Consider the following 23,056-nt stretch of genomic DNA (forward strand, 5'->3'; position numbering starts at 1 on the left):
TCTGGCCACAGGACTTCGCCGGCACGTCCCTGAACTGTTCTGGGCCACTGGGCTGCAGAGACAGGTTTAAGGACGAGAACAAGTTGGGCTGCTAAGACTTGCTACTTTTTTTTTAACTATAAAAATAAGCCCAGAGAATGGTGCTGAAAAGTACGTTTAAAATAAGATTGTCCAGCCCTTCCTTTTACAGATGAGAAAACTAGGGCCAAGTGGGCAGCAAATAAAATCCCTGTTGAGAACAACAATAAGATACCTTTCATGTGTGTAATATCTTTAATGATGCAGACACCTCACACCTGTGATCTGATCGGATTTCTGGCCAGTCCTGGGAGCTGGCAGGGAACTTCCTGCCCATCTGACAGATGGCTCCTGAGTCCCTTCCCAGACTCTTCCCAATAGCAATGAGCCTCAGTGATATTTGTGTAGCACTTATAGCTCATATTTCACACTCGTGTTTTCATTTGATCTGCACTGGAGACAGAGGCACAAGTCTTATCCCCATTTTTCAGAGGAGAAAACTAAGGCTCATAGAAGTCAGGCATCTTGCCAAGCTTGCACATCTTAGTAAGTGACAGAGTGGGAACGAGACTCCGGGACCCCTGTGTTGGTACCCTGGGGCTACCATCTCAAAGGACCACCAACTGGGTGGCTTACATAACAGAAATGTATTGTCTCATGGCTCTGGCGACCAGGAGTCTGAAATCAAGGTGTTGACAGGGCAGTACTCTCTCTGCAACTGGTAGGACAGAATCCTTCCTGCCTCTTCCTAGCTTCCAGTGCTGGCCGTCAATCGTTGGCACCCCTCAGCTTGCTGATGCGACACTTCACTCTGTTTCCATTGTGTGGAATTCTCCATGTCTCTGTGTCTGTGTCCTGATTTCTCTCTTCTTATAAGGACACCAGTTTTTGGATTAGGCCCGCCCTAATCCAGCATGACCTCATCTTAATTTGATTATGTCTATGAAGACCCTATTTCCAAATTAGGATCGCGTTCACAGTTACTGGGAGCTAGGACATCAGTATATCTTTTGGGGGAACACAGTTCAACCTGTAGGGTCCTGACCCAAGCCCGTGACCTTCCACAACACGCTGTGCATCCCGGGCCCTGTCCCACCCCTGTCCTGCTCCCCTCCCGGGCGATGCAGAAAGCAGGGCTGGCTGGCTGGGGGCACTTTTCCTCTGATCTTCCCAAGTTACTACAAGCTATGAAGGTAGAATCATAAAATATAGATGGGCTTTTTATCTTTTTTATTCCCAGACAGTAAAAATCATTAAGGCTGGCTCTTAATTAGTTTAATTCTGAAGCCTCTAAATATTGATTTAACCCTCACTCCTTTGTACTTGCCACAGTCACTGAATGATGCCCGTTATTGATCACAATGGAAGCGTTTCCGCCCACCGGGCTCTGGGACATCCAGGAGCCGCTGGTCCCTGGTGGGTGTCCTGGGCTCAGAAGGCACGGACAGGCCTGGAGGAGAGGGTGCCTCTGCCAGACTGGGAAAAGCCTCCCTTTGAAGAAGGGCTGCTCACTTAGGCCAGGGGCCAGATTCTCTTGGGTTGGCCCAGGCCCAAGGGAGGTGGAATAAAAAGTCAACTGGAAATCTCCCCATTCCATTCTGGGCCCGAGCAGAGCTGGGCAGTGGCGACTGGGGGAGGGTGATGTGGGATCGGGGTCTAGAGCACAGGCTTTAGCACCAGCCAGAACCTTGTTTAAGTCCTGGCTTTACCAGCTGAATGTTCTTGGGCAAGTTACCTGGCCTCTCACATCTGCAGTGCCCATTCCCAGTGTATCAGCATTCAGCGCACCCACTCATGTCAGGCCCCTAGCCCGAGGCCAGGCTCCTGTCAGTCCTCCGTCAGCAGCTGCCACTGCTAACACTGCTGTCCTGCTGGGAGAACAAGGACTAGACTTGGAGGCAAGGTGGATCTTCTGGCCCTGGCCCCATTACTTATTTGCTCTAAGACCTTGGGCAAGTCATTTCATATCCTTTCCGTTAAATGGGGCTGATGGCCCCTATGACCCTACAGGGATGCTGTGAGTTAGGACTCGCAGTCACACAAGAGGGAGAATAAGGAAGGGTTAATTTACAAGGTGCCCCAGTCCTAACAGATCATCATCACTGGCTAGGTTGGCAGCCGCCTTGGAAGGCCCTCTGGGCCCCCTCTCCCCGCAGCATCGTGTGCAGACCTTTCCAGCTCTGACCTGCCGCTCCAGCCTCTTCACCACATCATTCCCAGGCTCTGGACCTAAGAGGAAACACTCAGTTCTTGGAATTCACTTCATACGCTTTCCTCCCAGGCCCTCTGCTCCCGGTGTCTGCAATATGCGCAGAATGCCTTCGACCATCTGTGCATCCACTGACCTACTGATTCAGACAACACTTCCCTTGCGAATTTTTTAAAACAATTATTGAAGTACAATTTGCATATCATCAAATCCACCTGTTTTTAGTGTGCAATTCAATGGCTTTTATTAAATTTCCCCCGAATTCTTGCTCAACTGCCCACATGAGGCAGAACTGTGTGCCGCTTAGGCTGTGCCCTGCTGCCCTTGGTGAACTCCTGTGTGACGACTTTGATCATACTTTACTAGAGTGGGGATTTATCTGTGACTCTCGGCCTGACCTCCCTGGAACCTTGTATCTCTAAGACTCTCTCAGTGCCAGCATACAGTAGGCGCTCTATTAATGCTTATCAGGTAGAGTTTCCTTGTGGCCAGGAGAGAAAAGGTTAGAGGGGTCTGGTATACTCAACTCTTATCTGTCAGAATGCTAAGAAGTTCATCGTCTACATAGTTTGACTCCAGCCAACACCAGCCTTGTTCATAGAATTCTAATCTCAGCCAGAGGGAGCCTTCGAGAGGGTCTAGCCCAGAGAGTCTCAGACATGAGCGCTCATCAGAATCATGTGGAGAGCTTGTTCAAACCTGGGTTACCAGGCTCCCAGCTCTGAGTTCCTGGTTCTGGAGGGCTGGAGTGGGCCTGAGAGTCTGCATTCCTAACAAGTCTCCAGGTGATGCTGAGATGGTTAACCTGGGGACCACGGTTTTAGAGCCGCTGCTCCAGGCCATTTCACAGATGAGGAGCCCAAGGCCTCAAGAAGAGAGGACATACCTCAAGGTCTGTCTCCGGGCCAGGCCTGGCTCCCAGCCCTGTCCTATATCCTCTCCACCACTGCCCATGGCCTGACCCCTGGCTTCAGCAAACCTGGATGATGGGCCAAGGAGGTCAGATGGAGCCTCTGAGAAATGGTCTACACAGGCCTGGGAGAGCTGGGGCAGCAGGGAGGGGAGCCAGAAGAGGCTGCACAGGGAGAGGCCAGAGGGCTCCTGGACAGGGTCGGGAGGAGGGGTCAAGCTACCCGAGGGTCTTGGTGAAGGAATGGCAGGGCAGGCCTGGAGGAGGGGCTGAGGGCTGACAGGCATTCTCACCGCAGTTAGGGGAGGAAAAAGCCCCCACCGGGGCCTCAGCTGCAGCCATTCATCTCACAGGCCTGCCTGGGACAGCTGACAGAGGGAGAGGCAGCCCGCCCCGCGCGGGACCAGGGCTCCTTCCGCTGTGTGATTTATCTCCGGGCTTCATCTGGCAAACCTGCTGATGAAACGAGTCTCCTTTTCTCTCCGCCTCATCAATTCTCATTCTGATTTTATTTTCTTTTTCCGTTAGAAGAGGTTTGGCCTTTCTCCTCGTTTAACTGCTCTGCTCCCCATTGGCCCTGTCTCCCTTTCTCCTCGGCTGCCCAGGCCCCAGGCCCTCTCCCCAGGCAGCTCCCCCTGGCTCCCAATGTACCCTGGGGGTTCCCTCCCTTTGCACCGCAAACACCATGCAGAGACACTCAAACCTTCTCCTCTCACGGTATTAACACACCTATTGGTATTTTCTTGTTAGTTCTGGGACCACTGAGCTGCACTAGAGCAGCTCACAGCCCAAGAGGAGATGAGCATCATACTGGCTGTGAGTTCTCAGAGGACGGGAGAAGGAGCAAGGGGCTGATTAATTGTGGGAGGGGGCCATGGTCAGGGAAGACGTGAGAAAGTTGCATATGAATGGAGACTGCAGAAATGGGAGGGAATTCCAAAGATACACAAGTGAGGAAGGAACTTCCAGGCAAGGACCCTGCGTGTGCAAAGGCACAGGGGCAGGAGAGAGTACTGGCTGCCTCCCTCTGAAGCCATCCCTCCTCCCCCTGCCCTTGCACAGGGATCCCAGGCACGCACTGTCTGCAGGAAAGTCCTGGGGCCCTGGCTGCAGGAGGGAGCCTTTCAAGAATGAAGCCGAGTCTGCCCGGACCCCCACCTGATTGCAGAAAGGGTAGAGGGCGTTTCAGGGAGGGAGGCTGGAGAGGCTCGGGGGTCTGCAGCTGGGCTTGGCTGCCCCTCTGGCTTGGGACAACAGCCAGCATGGAATGATTGCGGGCTGCCGCCAAGCTGCGACATTTGGATCTCTGCCAGGTGGGGCTCCTCAGCCCTTCCCGGGAGCTGCCAGGGGAGAGGGCCTGGGGTCACCTAAGCCAGGAGGAGCTGGGGCATTTATCGGGTGAGATTGTATCAGACATGGGTGGTCTGTAAATGAACCGAGTCCTCGAGCTTCCTGAAGACCAGAAACAGGACCCGATACGGAGGCCCCGGGGAGTGCTTATAGCTGACCAGGGAGACGGCAGCTCCACGGGAAGGAGTGTCAGCCTGTGGTGGAAGGGGTCCTAGGAGAGGGTCCCCGTGACTGTGGGCAGCCAGTCTTGGGGCTGGCCTGGTGGTACAAGGTGGTCGAGAAGCCAGTGCCTCAGAAAAACTGCAGTGGAGGAAAGGGAAGGGGACTCTACTGAACGCCACGCACTTTGCAGACATCCTCTTCTTCAGACTTCCCCCGTGAGGCAGGCTCTCTCCGGAGTTAGAGGCAGCACCTACGTGAGGGTGCCGAGCTCACACAGCCAGCACCGAGATTCAGATGCAGAGCCGCCTCCGAAACCCACCTGGGAGCCACTGAGCTACGCTCTCAGAGATCAGTGGGGTCCACAGGATGTCCAGAGGGGGGCCTGCGAGAGCTCCAGAACGGGGAGGACCACCATAGATCTCGCCAAATCCCGAGCAGAAACCTGAGTGAGAGCAGTGCCTTCTCCACCCAGGAAATGGCTACGGTGGCCCGGAGTGGCCAGAGCCGGGGAGCCAGGTGTGTGTCCAAGGCACTCGGGCTCCCGGAGGGCAGGGCGTCTCCTTCCAGTCTGCAAGGGGCACGGCCCTGACTCTGGTCCCCCGGGCCTCCGGGAGTGCCGGAGCAGCCAGCCCGTCCCTCCCTCCCTGCTGTCCTTCCCTCCCTCTTACTACCCTTCTGCAAGTGTTCTCTGAGCTCCTACTGTGCGCCAGGCCATCAAAGGGACTGGCCGCTAGGAGCACAGCCCGTCCCCCGAGGGGATTACAGTCTAGTGGGAGAGACAGAGACAAGTAAACAGCCAGTTTATGATGGAAGGATGCTGGGGCACCACGGGAGCCCACAGAGGGCTGGAGGGTCTGGGAATGGGGCAGACGACCAGCGGAAACCTGGTGGCAGAGGGCGTGGGGTCGCAGCCTGGGTGCTGCCTTTCACCCCGTGCAGCCTTTGGTGGTGCAGAACCACCAGACAGAAATGGCTGTGTGCTACTGCTGGCGCCCTCTGCTCCTAACTAACAAGTAACAAGGCAGCCTCCCTCCCAGGCTTCAGGCTTCTAGCACCCTCTGGCCAGGCCAGCCAGGAGACCTGGGAGTGTGGGGGTTTCCACGTGGGAGCCAGTCCCCTCCCTCCCAGGCCAGGAAGGAGTTATTACTGGAACACTGACTTCCCTCCCTCCAGAGAGCAGAGGACCTCATCCTTTCTGCAGGAGGTGGCCTGCAATTTCCTCCCTACTTTTCTCCAGCACTGCGCACCCCCCTACCACCATCATCCCTCTTGGAAGTCGGCTTCTGGCTCCAGAATCATGGAAATAGGAAGGGCTGGTAAATGAGATACACCTGGGCTCAAATCCTAGCTGTGGGACCTGGGTCTGATCCCTTAGCTCCACGAGCCTGAGGTTTCTCAGCTATGGAGCACATACCTCCCAGGGCTGTGGGGAAGATGGGATGAGGTATATCAAGTGGCCAGCAAATAAATATCTGGCACACGGAAGGCACTCAGGAATGTCTCATCTTTCCTCTGTGACTGCTTATGTCAACTTTCCAGTGCTGTCAAGTAGAGTTGAAGGGACTCATCTTACCAAAAGAGAGACACTCAGCAGGATAATAATGGCTTCCAAGCTTTTACAGCTGTGATCCAAGGGCAAAAATCGCATGATTTTGCATCATGCCTCTGTGCATACACAAGTGTGCATGTGTGTGTATACGAGAGGATGAAAGTTCCCAAAACAATGCTTAGTAATGCTCACACACAATGCACACTGATATTTTCTAGTTTTTCATTGTTTAAAAAAAATGCAGACCCACTTTAAATTTTTCCCCTGACCCATTAATCGTAGGTTGCAATTCACAGTTCATGGCAGTCGACCACCTCCTACTGAAGGTCAGTGTGCTCTGCACTAGGCTCTGAGGATGTAAAAGCCCCTTTCCTCTGGGAGCCCACAGCCTGGCCTGGAAGACAGACTCTCAGATTGATGAAGGTGCTATCGAAGGGTGGGGGGGTCTGTTCCAAGAGCCTCAGGGACTGGGGGGGAGTAACCACCTTCTTGGAGGGAATTAGGGAAAGCGTCCCAGGGGAGGTGGCATTTGGGATGTGTTTTTATGACTGGAGAGGAGTTGAGTAGTTGAAGATGAGAGAAGGCAGAGTTGAGGCCTGAGGTGTGGAAGGAAATAGCAGGCCGGGGTTAGCGGAACACAGGGTGCCTGGGAATGAGAGGGCCACTCGGGGGTGAGGAGGAGACACCAGAAGAGCATTGTAAGGGTCAAGACAAGAAATGACAGGGAAAGTCACCGTGAGCCCCGTGCGGATGTGGGAGGTGGGAGAGGGCGGGGCAAGAGGGCAGAGCCTCAGGGCCTGGAGGCTGGGGCAGGGCAGTGCTGGCTGACAGAGATGGGCACAATGGTTAGCTCCAGGTGGGGGCTGGCTACTGACTGGGAAGGGCCACATGGGAACATTCTGGAACACTGGGAATACTTGTATCTTGCTCTGGGTGGTGGTTGTATTGGTATCTACCAACACAGAAATCCATGGAGCCATGCACTTGGAATTAGTGCCATGTATGCTGTCTCCTCTACATATGTCATATCTCAGTGAGATTTTTTAAAGTTAATTACAAAAGGCGAGAGATGACAAGTAGGTGATAAAGATGGAATGGGAGACAACAGTGATGGGACAAACGGAGGGAAGTAACAGGCGCTTCGTACCCCTACCTCCCTGCTCCTGACAGCCCTTCTGTGAGGACGGTATTACCCTACTTCCCAGCTCAGGCATTTGAGGTTCAGAAGGTTATCCACCCTGTGCAAGGTCACACAAGGTCACACAGCCAGCGGCAACAAGCTCCAACTCTGATCACAAAGCCCGGGCTCTTTTGGCTCCACCACTCCTCTTTTGCATAAATTATTTATGGAATTCAGACTCTGGAAGACTAGATAAACGCTGAGGTCCTGGATGTCTGTGATTAAATGAGAGGCGGGAGGGAGGGACCACACTCACCCCGGAGGAGCAGGCGGCCAGGTGCACAGATGAAGGGCTGGCCTCCCTCCCGCTGAAGCCCTCCCACCCGGTGCTTATCTGCTGGTGGGGAGGCCGGAGTTTATCAACGCTACACCCAATTATGCTGCCCATCTGTCTCGCAGCTGAGGGGGACCTGGCGCTGAAGTCGGGAAGGCCAGGCAATCCGTCGCCATTGCTGCTTCTCCCTCGGGACCCTGGGCTCCAGGCTCCAGGGTAAGTGGAGGCTGCCTGGGAGGGGAGAGACGCGGGAGGCCGGAGGAAGAGGCCACATCCACCAGCCACCTAGAGGAACAGTGATGTCAATAGCGGCATGAGTCTGGGGACTGGGTTGGAGAAGGAACAGCTCAGACTCCTGACAACAGCTTCAACAGCTTCTCCAAATGCATTTAGAGCTTTGCCAAGGGGGGTTATAGATAGTGTTAAGGGGAGTTCAAGGGATCAGCTCCACACTTTCTGCCAAATCCAGAGCAGCTGCCTGGAGGAGGTGGGTCCCCTGGGGCTTGCAGAGCCAGCCTCTCCCAGAGACCCTTTGCCCCTGGAGTAAGCCATCTCCTTCCCTGACTGGCCCTGGGCCTTTCTGCCTCCTGTCACTGAAGGCCATGGCTGGCCAGCAGTCCCTGCACGAAGAGAACCCCCAGCCCCAATCAGAAGTCAGGCTGAGGTCTGCATGCAGCCTGCTGGCTCTGGCTGCCTGGCTGCAGGCCCAGCCACATCACACAGTGATGGTGTCCCCCCATGCAGTCCCCCAAAGGGCGCGCTCTAGCCAGGACTCAAGGAATAGTGCCTGAGGGGCCCATCAGGTGGCTGCAGGAAGGAGAAGCTGAGGACGCAGGTCATCTCTGAAGGAATTTTCACCTGGAGCAGGTGCTCTGAACCAGCCCTGGGCTCTGCTCCTGTAAAACAGGCATTGATCGATCAGCCAGGCTGCAAGCCTTATCTGGGCTGGAGGCGCAGATTAGGGAGTCAACGACCTGGGTCTGCATTCCTGACCCTGCCATGTAGAAGCTGCGCAGCCTCCGGAAAAATCTACTAACCTCTCGGAGCCTCAGATGCTTTCCCTGCAAGATGAGACAAAGTAATCCCTTCTCTGCCTACCCCCAGGGTTGATGGAAGGATTACACATTTCACTGTTCCCATCACTAGTACCCTCAGCGTGCTCAAACATACACCTGATGCTGTGGGGGCACAAAAAGCATGTAAGCCATGGGCCCTGCTGCAAGGAGCTTCCAATCCAGTTGGGAAATACATACACATGATAGTGTGAACTCCTGCTCACCCCGGAAATTACAGATAAAAGACAATTAGCTTTCCCTGCAGCTCCCGGCAGAAATTGCTAATCAGCTTGCATGAGTGGGCCATGTGCAAGACAGTGTTAAATGGCGGTGGCAGGTGAGTGGGCCGCTCCGAGTTCTATCCTGGAGGGCGGCTGCGTGCCCAGCAGCCACAGGAGGACTTGGCTGGGCCTTTGCCAAGCCTTGGGATCAGAGGTGTGGTGTGAACAGGAAGCAGGAAGCCACTGCCTCCCTCTGGATGCCCGAACCCCAGCGCTGGGCTCCTGGCTGAGGAGGGGGAGCTCTGCCTCACTGCCCAGCCCAGCCAGAGGGCCAAGGAGGTGGGTGCTCCCTGGGGAGGAGGGAAGGCAAGTCTCTGGAGGTTTGTAATTCGTTTTCAATGGTTTCTCAACCCACTCCACATGCTGGAGCAACTGTAGAGCAAAGGTGTTGGAACAAAGGTGTGGAGGAGACACACCTGTGGCTCAGGTGGGCTCTGGAGGCCAGGGAGGGGCCAGGACCTGGCTGAAGACCCCTCTCCACCCACTGCCGCCTCCTGTCCCCTGACTGGCTGTCCTGGAGTCTCCTAATCATTCTACATTTTTGGTCCTGCCAGGGTGGCACTTTTTCAAGGTGTGACATTTCATCTATTTCTGCTCATAGCTCCCCACCCCCTGGCCCCCATCTGGGGGCAACACTGGGCACACAGCGGGCAAGCTTAATGGGGCCTGCTGAGCTCTAGGATCCAATTGCTCTTCCCCCTAAGAAGTCCTATAGCTAGAGAGCCTCCCACCCCTGGGGGCTGAGCGGAGCTGGAAGAGATCTAACATTTATGGAGCTCTTTCTGTGTGCACTACTCAGTTTCTTTAATCCTAACGACCACCTCGTTTTCTACAGAGGGAATGGACATCCAGAGAAGTCAATAACTTTTCCCAGGGTGCTCTGGTAAGAAGAGGTAAGTAATAGTAAGAGCTCTTTGCTGGCGGGTTCTGTTGTCTTGTGCTAGGTCTAGGCAGGAGGCCGAGGCATATGGTTATGCATGTGGCAGGACCGCTGGTCTTGTTAGTTTCACGGCAGGGCTTGTCCCTGCTGCCCCTCCACCCATAGAGTTCACTACAGGGACCCCCACGCCCACTCCTGACCACTGGTCACTGGCTTGGTTGGCCAAGGTCCTGGGCTCCCCTCTGCGCATGTTTGCAGGTGTGCGTGTATGTGCACACATGTTTGTTTGCCCTGAGTTCTATGTGTCAGTACATACACCCCACGCAAAACCTCTGTGCATTTCAAGTCACGGTTATTTTCCCACCTTCAGAAATAACTGCAGAGGAAGGTGGGAAGTAGTCAAATGTAAACAGGCGTGCCACTTTCCTACTCAGGGGAGGGTCCCACCCCTCCCAGTGCTCCCCTCATCCTGGAAGTGGGATGAGGTGGGTGAAGGGTCCCCCTGGCTGGCTGAGAGGCACCTGCCTGGAAGGTGGTAGGAGACACAGCCTCCAGCTTCCCGCAGCACCCTGGTGTAGAGCGATCGCCAAGAATGAGCGTGCAGCCTACTGCCGCTGCAGCCAGTACAGCCCTGGGGGGCTGGGGTGCGCTCGGGCCAGAGCCCGGGGCAGAGGGGCAAGGGGTAAATGGCCCACCTCTGGACTTGGGTGGATTCCTGTCTCCTGTCGCTCACCAGCTCTGTGTCTTGAGCCAAATTCTTTAACCTCTTCCTCAGTTTTCTCCATTTGCAAACTGGGGGTCCTAATGTTTATCTTGTAGACTCATTATGAGGGTTCAGTGAAATAAGACATTCAGTCTTTAAAGAGTCCTGGCAAGTCACACATGTTCTTGCGCTTCCCTTGATGCCTGCAGCTGGCAAACAGCCTGAAGCAGAGCCCCACTCAGGAGTCACACGAGGACTAGGAGGGCCTGCGGTGCCCCCATCCTGGCTCTGGGCCAAGGCCAGTCTCCCCTCCAGGACTGAGGAGCTCACACCTCAGCTGCTTAGCCCACCACTTCCTTCCCTGCAGCACAGCCAGGCTGTTGGGAGGGGGAAGGCCCTGCCTCCACGGGGGGAGGTCAGCAAAAACCAGAGCTGTACCCCACCCCAGGGGAGACCAAGCAGACCCCAGGCAGGGGCACCCACTTCCCCAGCATGCCTGGTGGTGGGGTCAGGGTGAGCTGACCTTCAAATTGCAGAGTCCTGGGAGCCCGTGACAGAATTTAGAGGCTGCTTCCCCCACCCCCACCCACATCACTTAGAGGGGTGTCTGGAAACTCACTTCATTTCCCATTTCCCCAGTGAGCCAAGGAGGGAGGGGGAGGGACGTGACAATGCTGGAGAATCTCCTCTGCATCTCTCTGGGCCCAGGACTCCAAAAGGACAGTAATGCACCCCCATACACATATACACATACACCCTTTCCCCGGGCTATTCTGGAAGCTTCCAAGGCTCAATCTCTCCCTCGGTCCCTGAAGACTTATTCTCTCACCTCCCCTGCAGAATCTAGAAAAGGACACTAAGGCCCAGGGGCTGCAGCACAGAACCCAGGAGCCTTTCTTTGGCCTCTTAAGTCACACAAGGCGGACGCGGGAGGTGGGAGCACATCTCGTCCCCTGCCACCTCCTTACTCCGCATCCTCTTCTTCCAGGGCCGCCCCTTCGGCGTGGTGATGAGTGTGCAGGCTCAGCCCCAGTGGGCAAGGATGGAGAGCCACACCCAGGACAGCCAGAAGTGACGCCCACCGGTCCCTGAGTAGAATGACTGCTCTGGGAGGGTGGTTGCCCAGGCCCTGGCAGGGCTGCTGACCCTCAGCCTGCCTGCCAACTGCCAAGAGCAGGACTCCAGACTCTTCTGGTAGATGGTCCCGTGCTCGGCAGCAACACCATGAGGTCCCTCGTGGCCCCCCTCTTGCTAGCTTGGGTGGCTGGTGCCACTGCTGCTGTGCCCGTGGTACCCTGGCGAGTGCCCTGCCCCCCTCGGTGTGCCTGCCAGGTCCGGCCCTGGTACACACCCCGATCATCCTACCGCGAGGCCACCACCGTGGACTGCAATGACCTATTCCTGACGGCTGTGCCCCCTGCACTGCCCGCAGGCACGCAGACCCTGCTGCTGCAGAGCAACAGCATCGTTCGTGTGGACCAGAGCGAGCTCAGCTACCTGGCCAACCTCACAGAACTGGACCTGTCCCAGAACAGCTTCTCGGACGCCCGAGACTGTGATCTCCGTGTGCTGCCCCAGCTGCTGAGCCTGCACCTGGAGGAGAACCAGCTGACCCGGCTGGAGGACCACAGCTTCGCGGGGCTGGCCAGCCTGCAGGAGCTCTATCTCAACCACAACCAGCTGTACCGCATCGCCCCCAGGGCCTTCGCCGGCCTCGGCAACCTACTGCGGCTGCACCTCAACTCCAACCTGCTGAGGGCCGTGGACAGCCGCTGGTTCGAGACGCTGCCCAACCTGGAGATCCTCATGATTGGCGGCAACAAGGTGGATGCCATCCTGGACATGAACTTCCGGCCCCTGGCCACCCTGCGCAGCCTGGTGCTGGCAGGCATGAGCCTGCGGGAGATCTCCGACTATGCCCTGGAGGGGCTGCAAAACCTGGAAAGTCTCTCCTTCTATGACAACCAGCTGGCCCGGGTGCCCAGGCGTGCGCTGGCGCAGGTGCCCGGACTCAAGTTCCTAGACCTGAACAAGAACCCGCTCCAGCGGGTGGGGCCTGGGGACTTTGCCAACATGCTGCACCTCAAGGAACTGGGGCTAAACAACATGGAGGAGCTGGTGTCCATCGACAAGTTTGCCCTGGTCAACCTCCCCGAGCTGACCAAGCTGGACATCACCAACAATCCCCGGCTGTCCTTCATCCACCCGCGTGCCTTCCACCACTTGCCCCAGATGGAGACCCTCATGCTCAACAACAACGCGCTCAGCGCCTTGCACCAGCAGACAGTTGAGTCCCTGCCCAACCTGCAGGAGGTGGGTCTCCACGGCAACCCCATCCGCTGCGACTGTGTCATCCGCTGGGCCAATTCCACAGACAACCGTGTCCGCTTCATCGAGCCACAGTCCACGCTATGTGCTGAGCCGCCGGACCTCCGGCGCCGCCCAGTCCGCGAGGTGCCCTTCCGGGAGATGACGGACCACTGCCTGCCCCTCATCTCCCCCCACAGCTTCCCCCCCAGCCTCCAGGTGGCCAGTGGAGGGAGCCTGGTGCTGCACTGCCGGGCACTGGCCGATCCAGAGCCCGAGATCTACTGGGTCACTCCAGCTGGGGTTCGACTGCCGGCTGCCCACACAGGCAGGAGGTACCGGGTCTACCCGGAGGGCACCCTGGAACTGCGGAGGGTGACCGTGGCAGAGGCAGGGCTGTACACCTGTGTGGCCCAGAACCTGGTGGGCGCTGACACTAAGACGGTGAGTGTGGCTGTTGGCCGGGCTCCCCTGCAGCCGGGCTGGGACAAGCGACGGGGGCTGGAACTCCAGGTGCAGGAGACCCACCCTTACCACATCCTGCTGTCTTGGGTCCCCCCTCCCAACACAGTCTCCACCAACCTCACCTGGTCCAGCACCTCGTCCTCCCAGGGCCAGGGGACCTCTGCTCTGGCTCGCCTGCCTCGGGGCACCCACAGCTTCAACATCACCCGGCTGCTTCAGGCCACTGAGTACTGGGCCTGCCTGCAGGTGGCCTTTGCTGATGCCCATACCCAGCTGGCATGCATACGGACCAGGACTAAAGAGGCCACTGCTTGCCGCAGAGCCTTAGGGGACCGACCTGGGCTCATAGCCACCCTGGCTCTCACCGTCCTGCTGCTGGTGGCTGCGCTAGCAGCCCACCTTGGCACTGGCCAGCCCAGGCAGGGGGTGGGTGGGCAGCCTCTCCTTCCTGCCTGGGCTTTCTGGGGCTGGACTGCCCCCTCAGTCCGCGTGGTGTCTGTGCCCCTTGTCCTGCCCTGGAATCCAGGGCGGAAGCTGACCAGGTCCTCAGAAGGAGAGACACTGTCACTGCCATTGTTGCAGAACTCCTGAAGCTCAGCCTGGCCACAGCAGCAGAGAAATAACAGGACTACTTTCTACCAAAAGGGAAGCAGTTTGGGCCAGATGCCCTGCCAGGACAGTGACATGGACCCGCGTGCTTGAGGCCTGGCAGCTGGGCCAAGACAGATGGGGCTCTGTGGCTCTAGGAGAGGGGGCTGCTCCTGCAGCCTCTAAAAAAATTACCCCTACCTGCTGGGGGCCTGTCGGCTGCCATTCTGAGGAGAATTTCCAAGGAACAGGAAGGACTCCGGCTACAGCCTCCCACCTCGCCAGCTGTCTGCGTGCCCAGAGGCTCCTGGGCCTCTCCTGGATGTGCCCTGCCTGTGTCCCCGGGCCCTTGGCCCACAGGATGCGACCCCCTTCTTTCTTTGTGCAGTCTCCGTTGCTTGCTCTCCCCTCCCCTGGGCAAAGGCTGAAGGTAGCACTCCCAAAGGACATCTGGGGACAGGGGTGCCCAGGAACGCCTCGTCTTGGCAGCCCAGGTGGGCACTCTGAAGTTGACTTTCTACAGGCAATTTTGTACCTTTGTGGAGAAATGTGTCACCTCCCCCAACCCAATTCACTCTTTTCTCCTCTTTTGTAAAAAATTAAAATAAATAAGAATAACAATAATAAGGGGGAAAGGAAACAAAGGAAAATAATCCTTTGAAAACTGAGTGTAACTGAAGAGCATCATGCTCTGGAATCTCCTCCAAGCTCAGAGGGTGGCCGAGCGCTGGATGGGAGAGAAGAGGGAGATGGCGGGGCGGGCAGCTCCGCTTAGCTTCCGGCTGGGGCCTGCTCCCCGGGCCATCCCCGAACAGGGGTCAAGGCTGGCGAGAGGCAGGAAGCACGGGAGGCGAGAGGAGGGGTGGGAGGGGAAAATGGAGAAAAACGCAGAGACGGAGAGTGTGGAAATTTCCACACCAAACGCTGTCACCTTCCCTTTCTCTGATAAGCAATTAACATGCCAGTGCATAGGAAGCACTTCCCGGCCTATTTCTAATTAAACAAACCCAAGAGGCAGAGTCGTGCAGAGAATGGCAAATCATCAAGACAGCAAGAACTCTGGCTCATTTGGGCTGGAGGAGGTGTGAGGTGAGAGAGGATTCGGTGGGGGGAGAGCTGGAGCAGGGCCGGGTGGGGCGGGAGGGGACAAGGAAATGGCTGCATTGATCTTTCCAGTCCATCTCAATATAATCTGCAACGAGCATGGCTTGCTTTTGCAGTATTGAAAAAAAAACATTAAGTTCTTAGAACCAAATGTAAAGAGGAGCATCTGCTGGAAAGGCACTAGAACCAAGGGGAGGCGGCTGCTGTGCCAGCCGAGGCGGGGCTCCAGAGGAGGCCGCAGGGCCACAGCTCTTGTTTCTGAGATGGGCGGGGAAAGCCACGGGTGTCCTGAGCCTGCAAAGAAGCTCCACGGGACCCCGAGGGCCCCTATGCTACAGACACACAGGGCAGACCTGCTGGAAGGTGGCTCCAAGCCACCACTGAGGTTGCACATGTATCCCCAGGTAGAAGCCCGACCAGTGGACAGGGCGTCAGGTACCATGGGACCCACAAAGAGAGCGCTCACCCCAAGCCGGAGGGCACTGTTCCTCTTCACAGAGAGCAGGGTCTTCTGAAGACCTTCAGCAAACGACCTGTTTAGAAGCCTTCTTCCCCTCGGCGGGGGCTCCTACCCTCAGCCTGCAGCTGCTTCACCCGCAGGGCTTGCTGACCACACATGGCTGGGCCCAGCCCCAGAGATCCTGGCCTGCCCTGGGCAGGCCCGAGAACTGCATTTCTAACAAGGTTTCCAGCGATGCCAATGCTACTGACCTGGGGACTCTGCTTTGAGAACCATGGAGTGCTGGCCTTCAGTAGCTAGAACAGTGCACTCCTGCCCCAGAGCCAGGCTTTTATGAAGACATCAGTATAGGTTCTGGACTCGGGAAGTATGGGGAAGGGGCTGGAGGATGGTCACCCCACCCCTCCCCACCCTACTGGAGGGCTGCTTAGCCCCCATTTCAAAATGACAGCCCGCTACCCTGAGGTCAGCAGGCGCCATTCTCTCCTACTCTTTCCCCTGGGCAAGCCGTGTCCTTCGGGGAGGGGGCTGGGAAGGTGGAGGCATGACGCACGTGCTCCCCTTCCCCTTCAGGCGCCTGTGGCTGGGGTACTCCTCACGCCCCCCTGTGTTCTTCCTGATGAGCTCTGGGATGGTCAGACCTATGCTCTGGGCAGCCCTGCCTACTGACCGGAGCTGGCCCGTGGGATCTGGCCTGTGCACCAGCGCCGAGGGTTGGCTCTGTCCTGGGTCATCCAGAAGCTGTGTGGGGAAGAGGCAGGGGCCTGGGCAGATCATGGCAAACCGGAGTCAGAAGTCAATGCCTCACCTCACGTCTCCTCTGGGGTCATGGGCATGGCTGCCTCTCCTGACAGGCCCACGTGACAAGGGGACTCAAGGGCTGCACCCTTAAGTCAGCACCAGACACCTATAACCCTCTCCATCACCCCCCCACTGCCACCCTAGAACTTCCCCAGGAGCCCTGGGCCAGGTCACAGCAACCCAAAAAGTGACAAGCGACCGCCAGCACAGCCTGAGGGCCCAGGGCCCAGAGGGCCCGCTAGTGCGAAATACCTGGAAAGGCGTCTGAGATGGAAAGGTGGAAGGGCCGGAGGATGGAAGAGCTCTTTGCCCCCCTCCTTTCCCTCACACTCCCCTGCTACAGACAGGAAGGCAGGAAAGCGGACGCGATTCTGGCTCCCAGTCCCCGGGTCCTGGGTCCCACTGCACTGCTCAGCCGCCCAGAGTCCTCGCGGTGGTGGAACTTCCAGAGGCCTGAGTCTTCGGCAGCGAGTCCCTCCCTCCCAAGGAAAGGGCGGGTATAGCGACTTGACCTGTAACCCAGCTGACACCCCAGGCTTGGACATGTCGGCTGCTCCAGAGAATGTAGATGAGCTGGGAAGAAGGTGAGTTCACAGGCCCCTTCCTCCCAAGGAGAGAGGTGACAGCACAGGAATATAGCCAGGTGGGGACAAGGGGGGAAAAGCCCTTTGTGGGTTGTTGTGTCTTAGAATAGCTAGAAACTGAGCAATGAGTGAACAACCTCTCTCCTGGTAAAGAGCTGGGCACGTGGGTCAGGTATGTTCCCACCAGGCAGGAAACGGAGGGACCGCACCCTGTACGTCTATTAACACGGCTTAAGTGACATTTAAATCTCAGCTTTCACACCAGACGCAGTGCATGGGCAACTCCCCATGTTGGATTTAAAAGCAACAGCACAGCTGTTAAGCCTGGTCTCGTCTGTATCTTTAAGATTTCTTTTCTTTAGTTCTAACTAGAAAGTAATACAGTTGACCCTTGAACAACACAGGTTCAAATTGTGCAGGTCCATTTATACACAGATTTTTTTCAATAAATATATTTGAAAATTTTAGGGAGATTTGTGACAATTTGAAAAAAAATTTTCTTTTCTTTAGCTTAAGTGTAAGAATACAATATGTAGTACACATAACATACAAAACATGTGTTAATCAACCATTTATTTTATCAGTAAGGTTTCCAGTCAACAGTAGGCTATTAGTAAAGTGTTGGGGGAGTCAAAACTTGGGGTTCTTAGAGCATGGAGATCAGTGCCCCTGCCCCCCCATGTTGTTCAAGGGTCAGTTGTGTTTATTTCTGCTTAAATTTTAAGCTGTTACATAGGGCCTATCATTTCCATCTACTGGGATGATCTTGAAACCAAGCCTAATTGTTGAATGCATTAGCTTCCCCTCCCTAGTACTGGGAATGGTCAGCAAACCCTGAGATGATGGATGGAAGACTACTCCACACTTTACAGCAAGAAAGGAGAAGGTGAGGGGGTCAGCGCTCATACACCCTGTCCAGTAGTCCCATGAAGCCCTCTGGAAGTTTCTATCTATATCTTAGCAAGCCAAGCAGTGTGCAGAGCCCCGTTAACATTTCCATCCCCCACCCCCTAGTGTGTACCACTGCAAAATTCTGTCCTGCATTCTGTGTCCTCACCCATGGCTCAGAGAGGCTGCAGGCAAACCTGGGCTGGGACGCGGCTTTGTGGCTCACCGTGGCAGCGTTCCCATCAGCCTGACACAGGCCCATCAATCAACATGTCTGCCGTGGCCACTCAGCCAACTACAAACTGCTTAAATACACTATCTTGCAGCACACATTTCTGCATTCTCCCACCAGGCAGCTTTGTGGGAGGCTGTGGGAGATAGTGGGTTTGTGACATTCCTGGGAGCCATCAGTTTGGTCCCTGTATCTCCAAAGTAAATGAACTTTCCTGGTCTTGGTACTGAAAGATCTGTAGTTTCAGGAACTCTTTCAGTCCTGGGAAAACTGGGACAACTGGTCACCCTAGTCTAGTGACCTCTTGGTGTACTGAGCCACCTTCCTTCCTTCCTTTCTGCTCCTCCCCTCCCAAGCAACAAACATTTAATGAACATGACTACATGGTTGGCACAGTTCTAGGAACTGGGAATGCAGATACGAATCTCTGAGCCCATGGAGCTTGCGTTTAGGTGAGGGGAGAGAATGGATGAGCAGGACAGGTAAGTCAGAATATAGAGTGGATGGTACTGAGCACTGTAGAGGGAAAAACAAAGCAGGGCAGAGGAGGAGTGGGAGTGTGGGGCTCACACGGGCGCTCAAGAGAAGCCTCGCTGAGAAGCTGACATTTGAGCAAAGACTTGGGGGAGAAAACCAAGCAGCTATCTGGGGGAAGAAGGATCTAAGCAGAGAGGACAGCTAGGCCGAAGGCCAAGATCAAGGAAGCTAGAGTGGCCAGAGCAGGAGGTGGGGGGGAAGAGTCACAGCAAGACGAGGTCAAGAGAGGTGGCCTGGCCACTGTGCTGGGCCTTGCAACCCCCTGGGAGAACCTGGGCTTCTCTTTCTAGTAAAAGGGAGAGTCGCTGGAGGGTCCTGAGCAGGTGCGGCATGATTTGACTCACGGGGATCCCTCTGGTTGCCAGACTGACTGTGGGGTATGGGGTGGGTGAGGCAGAAGCAGGGAGGCCAGGTAGGAGCATCATTTCAGTGTAATCACTGCTTCTAGAACTTCGCCAGGGATGGACACTAAGTGTACTTTGGTATTTTCTAAGTCTATCCTTTCCCCTATTTTTGAGAATCAAAGCCACCTTTACTCTTCCTCAGGCCCCTGACCCCTCGGCCTTTCCAGGCAGTTCTTCCAGCAGCCCACGTAGGTCATACATCATGGCTCCCCCATCACGTCTGCATGTCCTGTCCATGCCCTGCCTGGTAACGGAGAGACAGGAACTCATTTAAGGTGGTGAGGAATGACCTTCATGGCCCTCAGTTCCATCTTAATTGTGTTTGTTGTTCGAGCAGTTATTCCAGGGCTGAGGCCACAGTGACAGGGGCCCCATCCTGCCCCTCCTCCGTCTGCCACTGACAACACACCGGCTCTTCCAGGCCCAGCATCTATCTACCTTCCTTCTCGATGATTTGCCTAAAAACACCCTCCTATGCTCCTCTACAGGCTTCACAAGTGTCAGATCAGCCTGTCTTAATCCTCCCAGTACTTCTTACCCACTTGTGCTATACTGTAGCAGTTGCCTTTTGATTAAGAGCATCTCCCTGTATTTTTTATACAAGGTAATATTAATGGTTATCATTGAGCATTTGCTGCGTGCCAGCCACCCCCGGAGAGACTTCGCATGCACCGTTTCATTTCATTCACAGCTACCTTATAAAGTGGATACTGTTATCCCCATTTTACAGAGTTAGGTATCAGAGCTCAGAAAGGTTAAATGACTTATCTAAGGTCACACAGCTAACAAGTGGCAGAACCAGGATTCAAACACTGTCTGATTCCAAAGGCTCTGTCTTCATGGCCCTGTTTTACTATAATCAGATTCATATACTTTAAAAGTGTGTCAGTAGTTTTTTGAAAACACAAGAACTTCTAAAATCTGTGTGCATTAAAAACTACCTGTGCAGCAGCCACTTTTATTTTTAGATGCTGCCCTCTTTTTTTTTTTTTTTTCTTTACACCTGGGATAATTTGTGACTTTGTCAGGACTTCAGTTTTTAAAACCACTTGAACTATATTCTCTTGAAAAATCACAGTTTATGACTCTTTGCTCTGAATTTTTGAAACAAGCTTTCTAAAACTCTGGGTGTATCTGATGTTGTCCCCTCAGCCTTCCCTGACTTAGATACTCTGAACTCAAAAATTCCCAACTGGTTTCCCCCACAGGTTCTGATGTCTGCCCTCCCCAATCAGGTCTTCTTCACTGGTCTGAGTTATATCCAGAGCAACCTTTGCCAACAGGCTTCCTTTGCTTCTGAGCTCAGACGTCAGCTGGGCAAGCCAGGAGCTCATCAGAGGCTGGACGTGGAGCCGAGCAATGCACCAAGCATCTGGGTGGTAGCAGGTCCCATCCCTGCCTCAGCTGGTCTCTGTGCCCACTTTGTAGCACCGACGAGAACATACAGCCCCCAGGACCTCCTCTGGCCCATACCATTCTCACGCCACCATGCCCTCCTGAGCCGTCCGCCTTTACTCTTCACCTAGAAGCGGTCCTGCCCCTTATGACCTCCCACCGTCCTGCTACAGTCACGGGTCAGTAGCCCCACCCTCCGCCTCCTCTATACTCTGAAGCTTTGTGTCCCTCCAGGTTCCCTTTCCTCCAGCCCCAGTCAAGGAGCCCGGAGCTCCCCTGTGCCAATCCCCACAGTCCTCCACCCTGACCTGCAGGACACTGTACACAAAAGCACCCGGGTGGTCTGGCTCGTCCGCGTCTTAGGGCTCAAAGGGCTGCTGTTGGGAAATAGCAACAAGACAGCAGGCTGAGAGAGTCCTGAGAAGCTCGACCTCACCTGCTCATTGCCACCCTCGGGAATCAAAAAGGGCCGGGCTGTCAGCCTGAGGGGGGAAGAAGGAACCTGGGCTCAACCTGCATGACGAGAATAATGCACAGCACATCGTGGCGCATTACTAAGCTCACTGAGATCTACTTTCCCATTTGCTCTTAGTAATGACTCCATGAGTTTGGCAGCACAGATATGATTATTATGCCCATTTTACAGGTAAGGAGACTGAGGCTTAGAAAATTTCAATAATTTACCCCAGGTCACATAACCAATGAGAGTAGACCTGGAATTCGAACCCAGGTCTTCTGATTTTCTGATTCCAAATTCCCATGCTCAGCTCACCCACCCACACTACCTTCTACATAAAAACCAGGGAAGCAAGTGAATGCACATCTCTCAGTGGTGTGTGATGCCAGATGGAATTACTCAGGTACTAACCACAGAGGGTAACAAGGAAGTGGCGTCACTTGGACGGGCGATGATTAAAGGAACTGAGTGTGTGGTGGGTGGGAGCTAGAGCCCTTAGACAGAGCCCAGGACTCGCGGCTGGGGCAACGGAGGCAGAGCAGGCAGAGCTGAGTGCGTGAGCTGCGGGGAGCGTGCTGCTCCAGAGCTCAAGGCCACGGTCGGTATGATCCCAGCTCTCACAGCTGCAGCCAGCTTCAGAGAGGCCCCTGGGCCAGGCCCCCACCTGCTTTCTAGCAGCTTCAGTGTTGTTCTCTCTGCTCATGTGACGGGAACAGTGGCGGAGAGCCTGGTCTCTTGGCCCGGTCCTTGGAAGATGAAGGGCTCTGCTCTGCAGGACCCTCCTCCAGGGCCAGCGGCTCAGAGATGCACTCGGAGAGTCCACGGGCCTCCAGGAATTGCTAACAAGTTGTTCTGTGTATATGCGTTGTGACATTTTCTGTAAGAAGGGCACCTTAGATTTAATAAGATTCTGAAACGGGTCCAAAACCCAGAAAAAGCAAGAATTACTGTGGAGCAGGTCCAAGAGTCACCCTGACAGCTGCAGGACCAGAGACCACAGTCGGGAGTTGCCAAGGGAAACAGAGCCACCCACACCAGTGCGCGGGGCTGCCAGGGAGGGTTAGAGGGATGAACATCCACCATCTCTGCGCCTAAATGGGATTCAGATTTACATGCACATACATTTCCTTTAAAATGAGGACAAGGAAGTGAATTCCCTGTGTTTTCATTTGCAAAGCAAGGCTCAGATGTCTGCCCCTAACCTTCAAACAAATCGGCAAGTTTTCAGCTTATCAAAACCTAGAAGCTTCCGCTGCACCCCCCACATGAACTCCATGGTCCCCCGGCCCCGAGAGCCGCACAGAGCTCACTCAGCCAGTCGACAGCACGCCTGACCACGGGCTCAGGCACAGCGCGGGATTCGCCCGAGCACTTTGGAAAACCCAGTTTCAAGCCCTGCTTAATCCTGGGTAGATTAGAAATATCCATCCTGTCCTGTATCTCCTTTGTGCCCCTTCTTCAGGTCCCCAGCTTCTCTCATGCCCCCCACGCACGCGCGCGCACACACACACACACACTTTGCAAATGTCATCGCAGCTCTGCTCCAGTCCCCAGTTCTACACACCATCTGCCAGAAGCTATTTTAAGCACCTAATAAAACTGTTTTAGAACGGATCCTGGGGTGATATGTCCTTTGCTTCCCTAGGGCAAGAGCAATTGGGCTCCAGATGGAGCTACGTTTTGGCACTAGGCAAAGAGGAGAGAGAATGGAACCAGAGCTAGCAAGAGCCCCCAGGCACCTCCCGGCAGGCAGTGTGGCGTGTCTCAGCCTTGACGGCAGGGGACCACACGTAAAAAGGGATGACATGCAAGTCCATTCAGAGCATACACGTGATTAACATCCCTGCTGTGTTCCTACTGTCCCTGAGACTTTGGGCTACTGACCTCGCCTGTCCACCCCATCTGTGAATCAGGATTGCTAGTACCCTACTCCGTGGTTTGCGAACTGGAGCACAGAGCAGAATCATCTGGAGGCGGTCAAAACACGGACTGCTGAGCCCCACCAGAGAATTCAGTTCCGTGAGTCTGGAGTGTGGCTTGAGAACGTGCATTCCTGCGTGGTTCTTAAGGTGGAGCTGCAGGCTCAGGGCCACGCCTCTGGGCAGCAGTGACCTCACCCAGGAGTTATCATGAGGATTAAATGAGAAAATAGATGTAAAGCACCTGACACTTGGTGAGGTAGTGGTTCTCAACCTTGATTGTGCATTAGAATCACCAGGGGAGCTTTAAAAACTGATGCCCAGCACCTCCAACCAATTAAATT

General features: G+C 55.2%; 1 protein-coding gene across 2 annotated transcripts in view; it reads left to right on the top strand.

Moving 5' to 3' along the window:
- LRRN2 (leucine rich repeat neuronal 2) overlaps positions 1–14,571 on the top strand; it is a 55,393-nt gene extending 40,822 nt beyond the window's left edge. The window contains exons 2-4 of one of the 2 annotated variants that reach the window (XM_036909682.2): positions 7,778–7,868; positions 9,824–9,881; positions 11,560–14,571. In XM_036909682.2, the coding sequence (XP_036765577.2) occupies positions 11,796–13,934 (2,139 nt within the window). In that variant the 5' untranslated portion in view covers positions 7,778–7,868; positions 9,824–9,881; positions 11,560–11,795 and the 3' untranslated portion in view covers positions 13,935–14,571. The remainder of the gene's footprint in view (positions 1–7,777; positions 7,869–9,823; positions 9,882–11,559) is intronic. The other variant, XM_057508080.1, reaches the window with a different exon arrangement.
- The last annotated feature ends 8,485 nt before the right edge of the window (positions 14,572–23,056 follow it).

Source organism: Manis pentadactyla, chromosome 9 (genome assembly GCF_030020395.1).
Source record: "Manis pentadactyla isolate mManPen7 chromosome 9, mManPen7.hap1, whole genome shotgun sequence".
In the NCBI taxonomy this organism is placed as follows: Eukaryota; Metazoa; Chordata; class Mammalia; order Pholidota; family Manidae; genus Manis; species Manis pentadactyla.